Source organism: Phaseolus vulgaris, chromosome 1 (assembly GCF_051622355.1).
Source record: "Phaseolus vulgaris cultivar YP4 chromosome 1, ASM5162235v1, whole genome shotgun sequence".
NCBI classification, from domain to species: Eukaryota; Viridiplantae; Streptophyta; class Magnoliopsida; order Fabales; family Fabaceae; genus Phaseolus; species Phaseolus vulgaris.
Genome location: NC_143498.1, coordinates 50,996,569 through 51,012,818, shown reverse-complemented (window position 1 = coordinate 51,012,818; position 16,250 = coordinate 50,996,569). Strand labels below are relative to the sequence as shown.

The 16,250-nt window shown below is 31.0% G+C and overlaps 3 protein-coding genes across 3 annotated transcripts; 1 reads left to right on the top strand and 2 right to left on the bottom strand.

The window, feature by feature from the left end:
• Positions 1-737: 737 nt before the first annotated feature.
• LOC137814817 (short-chain dehydrogenase reductase 3b) lies at positions 738-2,122 on the bottom strand. Its single transcript, XM_068617734.1, has 2 exons — positions 1,897-2,122; positions 738-1,653 (listed from the first exon to the last, which is right to left on the bottom strand). Exons 1-2 carry the CDS (start codon positions 1,908-1,910, stop codon positions 873-875), a joined length of 795 nt encoding a protein of 264 aa, XP_068473835.1. The 5' UTR covers positions 1,911-2,122; the 3' UTR covers positions 738-872.
• Positions 2,123-4,703: 2,581 nt separating this feature from the next.
• On the bottom strand, positions 4,704-5,899 carry LOC137814816 (short-chain dehydrogenase reductase 3b). Its single transcript, XM_068617733.1, has 2 exons — positions 5,762-5,899; positions 4,704-5,683 (listed from the first exon to the last, which is right to left on the bottom strand). Exons 1-2 carry the CDS (start codon positions 5,773-5,775, stop codon positions 4,903-4,905), a joined length of 795 nt encoding a protein of 264 aa, XP_068473834.1. The 5' UTR covers positions 5,776-5,899; the 3' UTR covers positions 4,704-4,902.
• A 4,462-nt stretch (positions 5,900-10,361) lies between these two features.
• Positions 10,362-13,622, top strand: LOC137814808 (polygalacturonase At1g48100). Its single transcript, XM_068617719.1, has 6 exons — positions 10,362-11,539; positions 11,641-11,808; positions 11,904-11,948; positions 12,035-12,242; positions 12,329-12,410; positions 12,897-13,622. Exons 1-6 carry the CDS (start codon positions 11,162-11,164, stop codon positions 13,396-13,398), a joined length of 1,383 nt encoding a protein of 460 aa, XP_068473820.1. The 5' UTR covers positions 10,362-11,161; the 3' UTR covers positions 13,399-13,622.
• Positions 13,623-16,250: the final 2,628 nt, after the last annotated feature.

Genomic DNA, 16,250 nt, shown 5'->3' with positions numbered 1-16,250 from the left:
TTAAAGGTGTAGTGGTAGTATGTTTTACGTTTCTTCATGAAATTTGAGTGTGCTTTTTCTATATCAATTAAATAAAAATAATAATAAAATATTAAAATATGTATAAATAATTTTTTCTTAGAGAAAGATAATTTTGTAAGGAGGATACCAATTATATATAAGACATTGTGTATTTCTCTTTTTTTAGATGGAGTTCAAGTTTAACTACTTGTATTATTATTATTATGAGCAAAATTTTGATACTTGTGTGATTTGGGAATACTTGTCTGATTTGGGAGGTTGGTCTTCTGTGTGTGTTTAGTTTCTTATTCATACTTTAGTTTTTGATTTTTCTTGTTTAAGATACACAATTCCTTTTTTATGTAAAGTCGTTTAACGTTATTTGTTTTGCATGAAGCCAGTGATGGTAAAAGATGTTTGTGTTTTGTTTGATAGGTTTGTTTTCAAGCAAGATGCTTAAAAATGTTATTTAAATTATTTCATATAAGGATTGAGACACCTTTTTATTTTATTTTTTTATATTTATATTATTTATTGTTTACTGATTAAAAGAACATATTTTTATATATAAAGATCTAAACAACTAATTTACATTAAGAAACTAAAATCAAACATATTTCAACACAAATTTATTTTATTAAAAATAGAGAAATCTAACTCGGAACACAATCCTTAAAAACTTAAGTGAACTATGAACACCAAGATATATTCTATAGAAAAATATGTAATGGCAACCATTTTTCTTTAAACAACTTACTGAATAGCTTTTTATCAATAATAAAGTATTTAATATATAATGATACGAGAGTGTATCAAAATATTTATTTTGATAGTGGCTGCTCATCATCATTGCATCATCATAGCATGATAATTTAATTTTTAATACATGGAAGACCGCGATTAACGACGGAGAAACCTCCGTCGACGATCAAGTTGTGTCCACTCATATAAGCCGATTCATCAGAAGCAAGAAACAGAGCAGCTTCTGCAATGTGACTAGCCTTCAAAGTGATTCCATGCAAGTTCGCTAACGCATGCCCTGCAGCTTCAACTTCACTATCCTTCATATCCAAGGCTTCACAAGTAAGAGGCGTCGCAACTGCATAAGGTGAAATGGAGTTCACTCTTATGCCGTAAGCTCCGAGCTCGCTACACGTCGACCGAACAAGCCCGACAAGGGCGTGTTTGGATGCGGTGTAATCATGACCCGCGCATCCGGCGACGGAACCGGCCACGCTAGCCGTGCAGATTATTGATCCACGCGTCTTCCTTTCCACCATCACACGCGCCGCGTGCTTGATGAATGCTGCTGCACCGCGAAGATTCACGACCACGGTGTTGTCAAATTCGTTGAGATCGAAGGCAAGAATGCTCGACAAAGGACCCGCGATGCCGGCGTTGCTGAACAAGATGTCTAAGCTGCCGTATTTCTCCACCGCGAAAGCTACTGTTTCTTCAACGTGCTTCTCGTTCCTCACGTCACAGTGGCGGTAACTCACTTTCTCTGAACCAAATGAACTAGCATACTTTTGACCTAATTCGTCCTTCACGTCTGCTATGACCACCGACGCTCCGTTTTCGATGAATATCCTCACCGCTTCTGCTCCTATTCCGCCAGCTCCGCCGGTGACTATAGCCACCTTACTCTGCAACCTAAGGATCATATCAATTTATTAAAAATTACTCACCCACGTGTTCTCGTTAATTAATCTTCAGGTGACATAATTAATATTTTATAACTTTTGAAAATATGTGATTTTCTACCCTGTCTAATCACTTTATGTATTGGTGATAAATCAAATCACAGATTCTTAGAAGTTTAAATTCATGCAATCTAGGAAATTGATTGAAACTATACCTTCAATAGGGTAATGAAAAGAATATTGAGAGCCATACCTTTGCTTGGACATTATATAATATGGCTTCTCCTTGCTTGTGTGCAAAGTGGACTTGAAACTTCTGCTCAGTCTTATATATAAGATTTATTACTGTAAAATTTCCCTAGAAAACTGTAGGAAACAAAGATGAAGAAAGAGTGAAAGAAATATTTTCCAATGAAAAAAATCGTGTTACTTTTACAAAAGATAAACCAATCACGTTTTCCATGGTGTTGTGTCTGAGCTGTAGGGTCATAGTAAGATAGAGGGATAAGAATGTGTTTTGGATGTATAGAGGAGACGAATAATAAGATATAATAAATAATGTAAGGTAAATAAAATGAATAAATAAATAAAATGAGTTGGACTACCACATTATTATTTCTTTCTGATAAAAAAAGTGACGTAAATAAAATAGAAAAACCATGGAATAGAGTGAATAAAATAATGTCATTTTCGGTTTAGTAGTATTAAAGTTAATTGTGAAATACTCAAATTTCTTCCAAATATTTGTATTTCTAAATATTATGAAAAGTAAGAAAAAAATAGTGAGATAAAGTAAAAGATAAGAAAGTTACAGTGAGTCCATTAAGTTTTTTGTTAGTTGTATTTGTAGCCATTAAACTTTACCAAGTCCTAGTTGTTCTTTCTAACCTAACCAAGTGAAAGTGAACCACATGAAGCGATATCTTATCAAGAAACTTTTCTAGATATTCAATTATCAACTCCTCTTTGTTCCATTTCAACCAAATAATAATTATAATTTATTCAAACTCTTATTTTAAGTGTTAACTACCCATCCAAATGATAGTATATTAATGAGTTAATTATATTTGTTTTTTTTTGTCTTTATCTAATTAGACGGTTGAGGTAATAGTATAAAAATGATTGAAAATAAATTATTTTTATATGAAATGATTGTAATTTTTTTAAATTATTAGTTTTTTTTTATCATTATTATTTTGAATATAGATGTAATGTTCATTATAACTACTAGCGAAGTTAAAGAGTAATTAATTTTTTTTATTTAATAGAAAAGAAGATCTTTAAAACAGAAAAGTAACTAATCAATCTCTCCACTCTCTCCACTCTCCAGTTAAATAATAACAAATAAAATAAATTTTAAATTTTAAAATTATTTTATTAATTTTTGCAATTATAAAATGTCCAAATAACCAAAATAAATTAATACAATAAATTATTAAGTAAGGATAAAATGAAATCAGAGAAGTAACGTACAAAATTTCCACCCTCCTACTGGTCCACAAAATATTACAAATATATTTAATTTTTTATTTATTAGTGAAGAAAATCTTTAAAACAGAAAAGTAACTAATCAATCTCTCCACCCTCCCATTCTCTCCACTCTCCAGTTAGATAATAACAAATAAAATAAATTAAAAAAATATTTTATTAATTTTTGAAATTATAAAATGTCTAAATAACCAAAATAAATTAATACAATAAATTATTAAGTAAGGATAAAATGAAAAAAAAAAATTAAAAGCAGTTAAGAGGAGAATAAGAAATGACACAATGATCATAATACAATAATAAAATTAAATATTAATACAAGGATAAAATAGGAAAAAAAATTAAGAGCAGTTAAGAGGGAATCCCCTCTATATATATAGGTATAGATTTATAATAGATTGATGAAGTGTAACTTGATGAATTTAAAAAACAAATAAACTATCTAATTATTTGTATATTAGAAGCAATTTAAAATTTGAATAAAAAATAAAATATTTTGTGTTATAATATAAGAATTAACATATATTTTATTTTAATCCAATGGGAAAGTTCTTTTCTATTTTTCTTCACACGTGATTTCGAACAGATTTTTAGTTTGAAATTTAACAGACTTTATAATAAGCAACCATATTTGTTTAGCTTAAAAAGGAAGCAAAGCCAAGTGGATCTCATCACACATTCATCATGTTTATTTCTTTTAATTTTTAACAATTATTTCGTTACAAAAATATTAATTTTTGTAGAATTTACTGAACCACATTATCAATAAACTGAGGACCTACATAAATCAAATGACAGCTCATCGAAACATGAAGATAAGGGAGGAAGTAGTTAACAAAAAAAAAATAATACATTTTTGGTATTAAAATTTCCCTAACATTAATTGTAGAGTTTACTTTCTAATTATTTACTAATCGAAAATTAGTATAAGAGTAAAAAGGGGTTATCTTGAGCCCAAAAATAGTTTAAGTCAGTAGATGTAGTTATTCTGGTTATATCTTTTGTGATTGATTATTTAAATTTACATATATTTGGATGTGAAGTATTATGTTTAAATTCGAATCTTTTGGGATTTTTTAATGGGATTTTGGAAACTGAAGATACTACGCTTTTTTCTTTTTAATTTTTTTCAAGTAGCTTTGAATTTATATTAAGACTCAAAATTTTTAAATATGAACTAACTTTGGACTTGAGTGTTTTCTTTTTAAATACATGTTCGTATGATTGTAACTAATAGAATTAACTTTTAGTGATTTTTAGTGGTTGACAAAGTATTATTAGAAGTCAATAGTCAATTTATGACACTTACTAATCTATTGCCAAAATACTTTTAATTTATATTACTTTATGTAAACTATTCTTCTTTGACACAAAGTTTATTTTTTCTTTCTAATTTATAGTTTATATATATATATATAAACTTTCTTTAACTCATTAATTCTACATTTATATCATTTTTATTATTATATGGTTATTTAATGATTATTTTTCTACACTTTGTCTTTAATTTGTGCTCTCATTATTAAAAGTAAGTAAAGATTAATATTCTATAATGTAATAAAAAATGGCATATTGAAACAAGTAAATTTTAAACACATATGGCCACTGAAGTAGTTCAACACATGGAATGAGAATTTAAAGTTGCAGAAGATGTTCAACACACGAAATGAAGAAGATCATATAAAAACATTTGGACTCCGTTGGCAAGACATCGAAGACTAATGATATTGAGGAAGGTGCTCTGTTTCTTGCTCTGTTTTTTTGTGATAATTTACTTTTGAATCCTAGGAAGCCAGCGGTTAACGACGGAGAAACCTCCATCGACGACCAAGTTGTGGCCACTGACATAAAGCGATTCATCAGAGGCAAGAAACAGAGCAGCTTCTGCAATATGATTAGCCTTCAACGTAATTCCCTCCAAATTTGCAGAACCGTGTGCTGCAGCTTCAACTTCAGCAACTCCCACCTCGAGTGCGTCGCAAGTAAGAGGTGTGGCAATTGCATAAGGCGAAATGGAATTCACTCTTATCCCGTAGGCTCCAAGCTCGCCACACGCCGACCGAACAAGCCCAAGAAGACCGTGTTTGGATACGGTGTATTCATGACCCGCGGCTCCGGCGTTGGAGCCAGCAATACTTACTGTGCAGATTATGGATCCACGTATCTTCCTTTCCACCATGACACGTGCCGCGTGCTTGATAAATGCTACTGCACCGCGAATATTCACGGCCATGGTGTTATCATATTCGGTAAGATCCAAATCTAGTATGGTTGTATAAGATCCTGCGATACCAACATTGTTGAACATGATGTCTAAGCTCCTATATTTCTCTACTGTGAAAGCCACCGTTTCCGCAACTTCATTCTCGTTTCTCACATCACAGTGCCGATAACTCACCTTCTCTGAGCCTAATGAACTTGCCAAACTGTGACCTAATTCGTCCTTTATGTCTGCTATAACTACTGATGCTCCGTTTTCAACGAATATCCTCACTGCTTCCTCTCCTATTCCGGTGGCTCCACCGGTGACAATAGCCACCTTACCCTGCAACCTAAAGATCAGACAAATTTATTAAGCACAGATGGTCTACAGAGAGATAACGTAAGGAATAGTGAAACTCCTTCTATACCTTTCTTTCGACATTCTCCTGCTTTGCTTCTTTTGCACTATCTTGATATAACCACTTTCCTAAATTTATAAGAGATAAGGAGGCCAATATATCGATGAAGAAAACCCAATAGAAAATTTTAATTTGTGTTAGAGATCCCTATACAGATTAATTAAGACATTTTATTATATATAAGTGGGTACAAATCTTATTCTATGAGTCGGTTTTATAGGGGTTCAGTTAGGTTTAAAGTCTACTTTGTAATATGATATCAGAGCCATTTAAAGTTTATCCTTACAAGTGTTTGTTGGGGCCTATCGTGTCATCCGCTATCGGGCCGTTATCGGACCACTCATAATATGTTATCCTACGCACGAGCTGTCATCCTCAGCATAAAGGGGGTGTTGGAGATCTCACATCGACTAGAGATTATGACATTTCATTGTATATAAGTGAGTGCAAATCTCACTAATGAGCCGGTTTAATGGAGTTGCGTTAGATTTTGTAATAATTTGATTCCTTAACTTTTAAACATTATTATTGATATAATTTTTAAGATTTTTTCTTTTCTAAAAGTGAACAAATGTTGTAGAAAATATATGGAGTATTTTTCACACCATTGGATGCATAGACTTGAATGTTATGTGAAAATGACTAATATTATTATATGTTTCCTTCTTTTATTCATTTTTTTTAATTGTTTAAATGGAGAATGTTTACGAATACCCTATATTTTTTTGGGTTTTTAACATAAGGCAAGTGAGCAATGTAAGAAACTTCAAAATTAAACTTTGACCTTTTCTTCTTGTTATTCTAGAAATTTTATTGAGGCGATTTTAGTCTTTAATTGTGTGTATTCACGAACATGACTTGTCGGATATTAATTTCTCCAACACTTTTAAAAGTCACTAACAATCACTGTCTCTTACCAAACATAAATTTGTACCTTTTATGCTCAAAGATTTAATTTCAACCATTCATATTACTTTACTATCTCGTACCAAACATAAATTTATACTCTTGATCGCTCAAAAATTTAATTTCAACCATTCATGTTTCTTTACAGTGAAATCTCGTACTTAAATTTATATCCCAATAAGTTGTTTCCAATTAAAAATTCCAAATCTCATTATTTAAACATTTTTATTTATCAAAATTCCAAACCCCTTCTCCAAATACAACACTTTTTTTACTTAAAATAATAAAAAAAATTGACTTTCTATATTCTCTAAGTTCTTTTTTTTTAAGTGTCGTATTTTAAATTACTTTAATTTTTATCTAATTATCATTTTCAAATTTTAAAACATTACTTTTTTTTATTTATATCCTTAGCATAATATTTACTTAGTTTACAAGTACACATTTATTGTAATAAGTACACATTTATTGTAATGCACAAATGAAAAAAAATAAAAATAAAAATCTTATAAATAAGTGTAATTAGTTTATATCACTATAATAAAATTATTAAATAAAAACTAATTTTAAAGATAAAAAAATTAGTTAAATTAGTTATTAGTTTCTAAATTGGTATATAATTAGCTACCTAAATTTTAACAACTAATTATTTAGATTCTAAAATTAGTATTTAAAACTTTAGTAGGTAATTAGATATCAATTTAAAAATTATTTATAATAATAAAAATTAATTTAAAAATTAATAATTTTTTTTTTAAAATAGTATATAATTTAGTCATTATAATAACTAATTATTTTTAATTTTTTAAATTAATTTTTATTTAATAATTTTTAATAATATATATATTTATTTTGTAATATAGAAATGAAATGGTAAAATGGTAACCTAAATTCTAAATACTAATTTTTTTCTGATCATAATTTTATGTTAACAATATATTTAGGAAATGAACTCTTTTAATTTTAATTAATTTAAATTGTCACCTCATTATTAATCTTCTCTTTTTTTTTTCTCTCAAACGAAATCTTCAAAAGCCATTTATTTTAGATAGACATGTTTAAGAATTCGTACAGTGAGCATTGAGCCAGACGCATGCTCGTCAACAAATTGATTACGGAACATCGTGAGTGGTGGCTACAAATTTTTCTTGAGCACCAATTTTTAGGACGCATTTTTCCTAATTTATTTTATTTTAAAAAATGAATATTATAAAGTTGAAATTTCTAATAGAAACTTCTATTGTATGGAGTGACCAATTGCTCAGGGTTCATAGGTAGGGGATACCAAATGGTATACACAATTTTATTGTGCGGATAAAAATAATTAATTTCTTAACTTTTAAACCAAATTAATAAAAAATTGATAGAATAGAATATAACCAGTATACGTATTAAAATACCTATTTAAATTAATACATTTTAAAGCGATAAAAGATAATATTATGACTTGACATGACACATGTATTTGTATATAAATAGAATATTTGTTTAAATTTATATATTTTCAATCATATTTTATTTAGATGGTTGCTAGCAATATACTGTCTCCCTCCCTCTCTCTTTATATATTTGTATTTTTTATTTTTATATTTATATATAGTTATATTTAATATTAAAATTTGCTTATTTATTACATAACATATATTTTGTTTTTATCTTTGTCCTTGTGTTTTTTTTCTAGATTTTTTTATCGTCTTAATTAATTTACATATTTGTATCTAATAAGTCTGAGAATAAAACTAAAAACACGTAAATAAGCTTAAATTTCTCTCCGAATCTTTACAAATTTGAAACACAAAAAATAAAACATGGTTGAGTTTATAGTTGTAGTGTCTTATGAAAAATTAGGAAAAAGAAAACGAGGATAAGAAAAGAGAAAAGAAAAAAAGTGAGAATGGAAGCAGAGAAAATAAAAGGATGTGAAGGAAATGAGTGAGACTTGAGATACCTTAATATTGTAACTGATAAGTTTCAATAACAATAACACAATTAACAGAGAGAGAAGTGAGAAATTTTTTTTATAGAGAGGAAAGTGAAAAGTTGTTGATAGAGAGGGGAGTGAGAAGTTATAAAGGAAGATAAATTTGGTTATTAGAAGATATAATTATAAACATAAAAGTAAATATTAAAAAAATAAAATCACAGAAATGTCCAGGATAATAATAAAATGACAAAAAACCTCGTATTATATATTTATAAAATAATAAATAACATATTGACATAAGAATAAAATAAAAAAGTAAATATGTACACTAAAAAGTCAGTTACGAGGATCATCCTCTCTATACATAGGTATAAATAAAATAAAAAATAGATACAAGAATAAAATGGAAAAATAAATGTAATTGTGTAAAAAAAACGGTTTATGAGGAGAATGCTCTTCATACATATGAATAAATATATATATATATATATATATTACATATATTTTAACACACTTTTATATTAGTTAAAAGTGATTAAAAATTAAAAAAGAAAAAATAATTCATTAAATAAATTAAAATTCACAAAAAAACATTACAAAATTTAACTTATAGTAACTAATGTAGTGAAAATAATGGTTTTTTTTTGTAGTTATATTTGGATTAAGAAATTAAGATTGGTTGAGTGCAGCACAACGTAGCCTTTTTGGCTATCCACTTTTGTCTTTCGGCTTTCAAAGCAAAAACTATTGAAGAATTGGATTGGGTTTTAGCAATTAACTTTTTGCATGCTAAACGCAGTTTATGGATTATCATTGGTGGTTTGGAATTACGATCCACTGAATGTGGTGTCTCATCATAATGAAAAAAGGGGCCATTCCCACGCCGAAATGTGGAAAAAAAGAACTGTTGTTGCAACTCAAATGAATTAAATAAAACAAAAATTAAAGTGTTGAGATTCTAACTGCAATAAAATTTACAATATTTCGTAATATATAAATAAATACAAATTTTATTTTATAAACAATTTTATAAAATTGAGCTAAATTAGTTCATATGAATTAAAATGCACTTCTTAATAATTTTTTTTTTGAAAATAACACATATGAGTTTCCACTTGAGAGCATTACTGACAAAAATACCAAAGTGCCATAATTGGCTATCAGTAGCACAAGGAATTGAGAAACCCTGACCCGAATTAGTGTCACCATTTGGGCTGCCAAAGAAAGAAACTGGGAACATTCTAGCTCTTATAGAGTGGAAGAAAAGCAGAAAGATGAATTTTCATCTCCATAGTGATGGACGTTTCAGACATAAAATATTGTGTATTCACATCGTGAATTTCTGGTTAAAGAATTAAAGTGACACATTCTCACAACTAACATATCATATTACTAATGTATTATGTATTCTTCAACTTGTGTTCTTAGATACTCTAACAGGATTCATATTTTAATTATTATGTAAACAAAGCTTAACTATTTACTCGCAAAACTGCATTCGTGTATTTTAAAACCATCCTGGGATAAAGTTCGTTGGCCCCATGCTTCTTGTCTTCTTTGCTATTCTTTACATTATATTGACGTTGGGATTTTAACAGAGTATTCATTTTTTTCAATCTAGCGACTAGCACCATGTATAGAGTATAGACATCAGTGTTTAGCATCCTTTGGCATAATTCACTTTTGAGATTGCAACCAAATGAAATGTAATCCTTCATTAATGTTTCTAACTTGTTGGGTTGGTCACTTGAACATTTGTAGAACTAAATCATTTATTGTATACACACTTCGTCTGCAACCGTTTATGCTTGTTTAATAATAAAACAAGGATGAATGCATGCATACATACATAGACAACTACTCTCGAGAACTCGAAATTGAGATCCTTGTTAAACCAGAACAACCATGTCTCGGTGGTTACAAATTGTTTTTCTATGAGTGTTTACAAGAGGTTGTTTGTATATAAGAAGCAAGGGTTTAATTTTTGTGATCTAACTTTAACATACGTGTATATGTGTAATTGATTCATTAATTATATTAAGAAAATCTGGGGGGGAAAAGAAAGTGGCAGTTATGTTATGGGAAGAACATGGGAGGCTTATCGACTACCCACTAATCTGATATCTCGTTATTCCGTTTCGGTTCTTTTCAGAACAGTCATATGCAGACTCCACATTCTTAAAGGAAGGCCAATGCTATGAGTTATTTGTCGTTTCTCACTATGAAAGCCATTATAAAAATTGGTAACGTGAAGATGAAACTTTAGCAGACCTTCCACTATGATTTGCTATTATATATAGTAACTTAAGCTTTTCGATTCTGCATGCACTCCAAAGGCCAAACTCAGTTAAACTTATTGCAACTTGTGCTCTAGTGCTCACTTGTGGTACCAAACTAGACACACTGCTTTATTTCTACTCCCCAAAACCCAGGCTCTAATAACTCAGTCACACAATTACATTCTCCTTGCTGTTTGCAGTGCGTGACTAAGCCAATTGGTCTCAGGATTTCTTCACTTTCCTAGTTATTTTTCCCCTTCTTTTCTTTGTTTTTTTCACTCCCAGATAAAGTTTTTCAGAATGAAGCATTCTCCTATTTTACCACTAGCATTGTCTATATTTTTCCTTACTTTATGTCTTCTGGTCCAAGCTAGGCATCATTCTCATACAAAACACAAGCACTCACATTCTCATAAGTCTTCTAAACATTCAAATCCTGCACCTCCTAGCCCTCCTCATAATGAGAACAATAACAATGCTTCTGGCGTTTTGGATGTACGAACATTTGGAGCAATAGGAGATGGAAAAACAGATGATACAGAGTCATTTAAGATGGCATGGGACACTGCTTGCCAAAGTGAATCAGCAGTTAATGCTATTCTTGTACCTCAAGGTTTCTCTTTCCTCATTCAGTCCACTATCTTCACTGGTCCTTGTCAAAGTCTCATGGTGTTGAAGGTAATGTATACTTATTTTTGCAACTTTTGGCCCTTCTCTTCTTACATTTTTTAAGGTTAAAGTTTACTAATGGACTTTTCTGGCTCAAATATATGGATAAGGTTGATGGCACTCTTATGCCACCTGATGGACCCGAATCTTGGCCAAAGAACAACAGTAGGCACCAATGGTTGGTGTTTTATAGAATCAATGGAATGTCAATGGAAGGAAGTGGTTTAATAGATGGGAGAGGAGAAAAATGGTGGGACCTTCCCTGTAAGCCTCACAAGGTACTAATGAATTTGAATGTTTGCTTTATTTGTTCAACAATTTGGGTCCTTCAAGCAGCCTCTAACTCCATGTTCCCTACCAATAAATGCCTCAGGGACCTAATGGGACAACACTCCCTGGACCCTGTGATAGCCCAATTGTGAGCTTTCATGCCCTTTTTTTTCTATTTGCATCTTCTATCTGTATAGTTTGCATTGTGATTGAGCGTAATTCTGCATGACGCAGGCCATAAGGTTTTTTATGAGCTCCAACTTAACTGTGCAAGGACTAAGGGTAAAGAACAGCCCCCAGTTCCATTTCAGATTTGATGGCTGCAAAAACGTCCACATTGAATCAATCTACATAACAGCTCCAAAACTTAGCCCCAATACTGATGGAATTCACATAGAAAATACAAATGACGTGAAGATATACAATTCTGTTATTTCTAATGGTTAGGAACGAAAAACTCTTCTAATTCTTCACTGCTTTTGCATCAAAAGGCATTATTAATGTTGTTTGGTGAATAATCTTCTACAGGTGATGATTGTGTTTCCATTGGATCCGGCTGCAATGATGTCGATATTAAGAACATTACATGTGGCCCTGGTCATGGAATTAGGTAACTACTATTTACTTTCAGAAAAGGTTTTAATCTCCTCATCTAGCGGGTAACTATGATATCTGGAAAATCATTGTTCCTCTAAAACATAAAATAAGCCAAATACTCGCTTAACTTTTGCTTCAGTCCGCTGTTTTGATTTTTTATAATGTAGAACAGAAGAGACAATCATGGCACTCTTGATAGATTACTCTGTCACAAAGACTCTAAACACCATGTCTTGAACTAAGTGTATCAAAATCTCAAGTTATTAAATAAATAAACTATAATTTAAGCTTGAAGGGTGCTTTGTGTCAAAAATAAAATAATCGAAGAGGGATAATAACATACTTTTTAATACAACATATTCTTTATAATTGATTAAAAACTACAAATCATTAAACTCGTCAAAAAACAAGTTATACTCTAAACACAGTAATTTTCAATAGATTTCAATGTTGGCTTAAAGCTTCTATGACATAACTGTTGTCTGTATAACTCATGCAGCATTGGTAGTCTGGGGAATCACAACTCTCGAGCCTGTGTTTCAAACATTATGGTGAGAGACTCGCTTATAAAAGTGACAGAAAATGGGGTTAGGATCAAGACTTGGCAAGGTGGATCAGGATCAGTGTCTGGAGTGACATTCAACAATATTCATATGGTTAGTGTAAGAAATCCCATCATAATCGACCAATTCTACTGCCTCACTAAGGATTGCACCAACAAGACCTCTGCAGTATCTGTATCAAATATTGTTTACACAAACATAAAGGGGACTTATGATATAAGGAGCCCGCCTATGCGTTTTTCTTGCAGTGACTCTGTCCCATGCACCAACTTAACACTCTCAGAAATTGAGCTTCTTCCAGCTCAAGGAGACATAGTGCATGACCCTTTCTGTTGGAATGCATATGGAGATTTGGAGACACTAACCATTCCACCAGTCTCATGCTTGCTCGAGGGCACTCCTCAATCCGTGTTAGACTTTGACATAACTCGTTGCTGACCCACTACATTATGTGTTGGGCAAAAATGTGAGCATGTATATAATTATTTACTAGGGAAGTGATTAGGCCATTAGGGAATACATAGCATGATGTTGAATCTAATTATCTTGTGATTGTTCAGGAGTTGTGTTTTTTATACTCCTCCCCAATTCTGAACTATATGTCGCGTGATTATTCAGGAACGGTTGGCGTTTGAATTTAATTGCCTGATTCATTGCTTGTATATGAACTTGAATTTGCAACCCCACTACTCCCACACCAGTGTCGTGGCTAATTGTGTGAAACACGTACTCTTACCAGTTTCTGATTCACCACGTGGACTTTCAAATGCTTACTCTAAACTCATTCATCATTTATTTTAATCCTGATCACAAATTCAAAGGACGTAGTTAAAATGATAAAAAAAAAACACTTCAAAATATGTTGGTTATGAGGTGTTGTTTGCTAATGTAAAGATTGCATGTCTGTAATACACAGTATCAACACACAATTCCGTTTGTTATGGTCATGGATAATTTCTCAGAATCAGAGATTGAAATTCATCAGTCAACTTGTCATAAATAATTTCCTAGTCATTCCTTTCCTCCCACATGATTCACAATATGTATATACTTAGTGTAAAAAGTTTCTAGTTGCATAAAAAAGCAGAAGATTTGGTTATAAAAGCTCCATTACCTTAATCAATAAACTGGCATTAAGTAGAGTGATGGAGGGTCTTGAATAGCTTTATATACCTGACATCCCAGTATCCATCGGACATCCTATAAAGAAAGAAACAGCGAAGTTGAATTGTTTATGGATGATAGCACGCTATTTTAGCAAACCAATAGTGTGAGAGCTGATGAATTTGGTATTTCTTTTTATAGAAGCTAATGCTTTAACAGAAGCACCAAAGTTTTGTCTCCCACGGAAAGTTAATAAAACTTGGTCCAGGATGAATGATGAGATGAGTATATATTTAATCAGAAACTTGAAGAGATTCCAATACTACCTTGGCATTTGTGTCTTCATTACGATGACTGACAAGAGTGTAAACAAACAAAAAGAATGTATCCGGAAATCAAAGCAAAAAAAGTAGTATCACATATAATAACATAGTAGTTAGTGAGCGTGAGTGATTTCAAGAGGAAGTTTAGTCAAATTGCCTTTTCAGTCATGCATACTCAGTGGCCACGCTAATCATAGCTCATACTCTTCATAATTAACATCAATAAGTTATATGTATCTTCAACATCAAAAAAGTTATCCTGCACAACCTATAATAAGTCCAATTGCACTTTCTCCTTTTCTTTTAATTTAAACAAAAAACGAGTCATATATAATTCAAACTATAACCAACCTTTTAAAGAAGTTGGGTTTTATTTCGTCACACCCTTGCACATCATTATAACTCAACCCTAGGTAACTTAACTTCTTCCCAATATCCAAGATATGTTCAACAAAATTTGGGTATATGAATGTAAGGTTTATGAATTTGTTGTACCAAAATGTGGGTGCGAAAAGGATGAACAATGATGATTAGGGGGTCATTTAGAATGAAGGATTATCTCTTTCTTTTCCTTTTTCAAATCTTTGTGTCTATGGAGGACTTTCTTTTGGATTTTTCTTGATTAAATATATAAAGAAAAGATTCTTATACATAAAAAAATGCAGAACTAAACACTAATATCAATCACAAATTCACACAAGATTCTAGTTTTTTCTTTCTTTTCTGAAAAACCTACATAGTAGAATAGGTTTTCTAAGCTTGTTCTTCAATCTTTACCTGAATGTATGTATGAATATGAACAAAAAATGGCATAATAAACTTTGTAACATAATTTTCCTTTCAAAGCACTGTTTTTAATTTGTTAAATGGTGAAGAATAATGTAAATATAAATAAGAAGAAATACTGAAGAACATCTTCATATATATAACACCTAAACTTTTTCTCTCTTAAGTCAAGTCATGTCATTTAATCTCATCCCATCTCACCTAGGGCAACTTTATTTTGGTGATAGCTCTCTTTATAGACTAATGGTCTCATCTAACGAATAACTTTCTTTCATCATCGTATAATTAATCAGCTGCTTCAGCACACCCTTTAATTTGAGATTCTAAAGAGATCTCAAAAAATATATTTCACAATAAAACATGCTCAAATCGAATCAATTTTTTTGTCTTCAATCTTGTTAGCTGTATATGATTGTTACAAGCACATATAATGGCTAATACTGTTAATACGATGAGAAGAGACTTAATGAGTGCGTCTGTATATTTATATATCAAATGCTTTATAAAATAGTAATTTCAGCACATTCTTCCTTCTTTCTTCTGCTCTACTTCTGTAGTCCACTGATTATTGTTTTGCAGTACAATGAACATTCTTCTTCCAAATCCAGTTCACTTCATGATTGATCATTCTGCACACCTTTTCTACTGCAATTACAGAATCCATTTTCAAATTTCCTTCAAGTTTTCTTTCATTGTTCAGGATCATTCGTTCTCATGACACGAGTCACAAAGATCATTACAAGCAATGCACATGGCCTAACACCATGTCTAACCAAACTCAGAAAAGCCTTTTCCAAGAAATAATAGGTGACTACAACATATTTCTATATCAGTGCCAATGGGCAATGAATGAACATATAAACCCGATTTCATTGGCTCGGGATAGTTAGTGTAACATAGGTATCGAGTCTAATGAGTTTTTTCTTTTAATTATTTTGGTCTTCCTTCTGTAAAATGGTTGCAGATTCCAAGAAGGAGAAGGTGAATTAACTCCTGAAAGATTAATTAAAGGACGTCGTATGAATGTGGGTATGGAATAAAGTTGAAAATCTAAAGTTAACAAAAAAAGTGAGAAAA

Coding starts and splice junctions, on each gene's coding strand:
- LOC137814808 (XM_068617719.1), top strand. CDS start 11,162: ATGAAGCATTCTCCTATTTTACCACTAGCATTGTCTATATTTTTCCTT. Junction 11,949..12,034: donor GACCCTGTGATAGCCCAATT/GTGAGCTTTCAT, acceptor TGCATGACGCAG/GCCATAAGGTTTTTTATGAG. Junction 12,243..12,328: donor CAATTCTGTTATTTCTAATG/GTTAGGAACGAA, acceptor AATCTTCTACAG/GTGATGATTGTGTTTCCATT.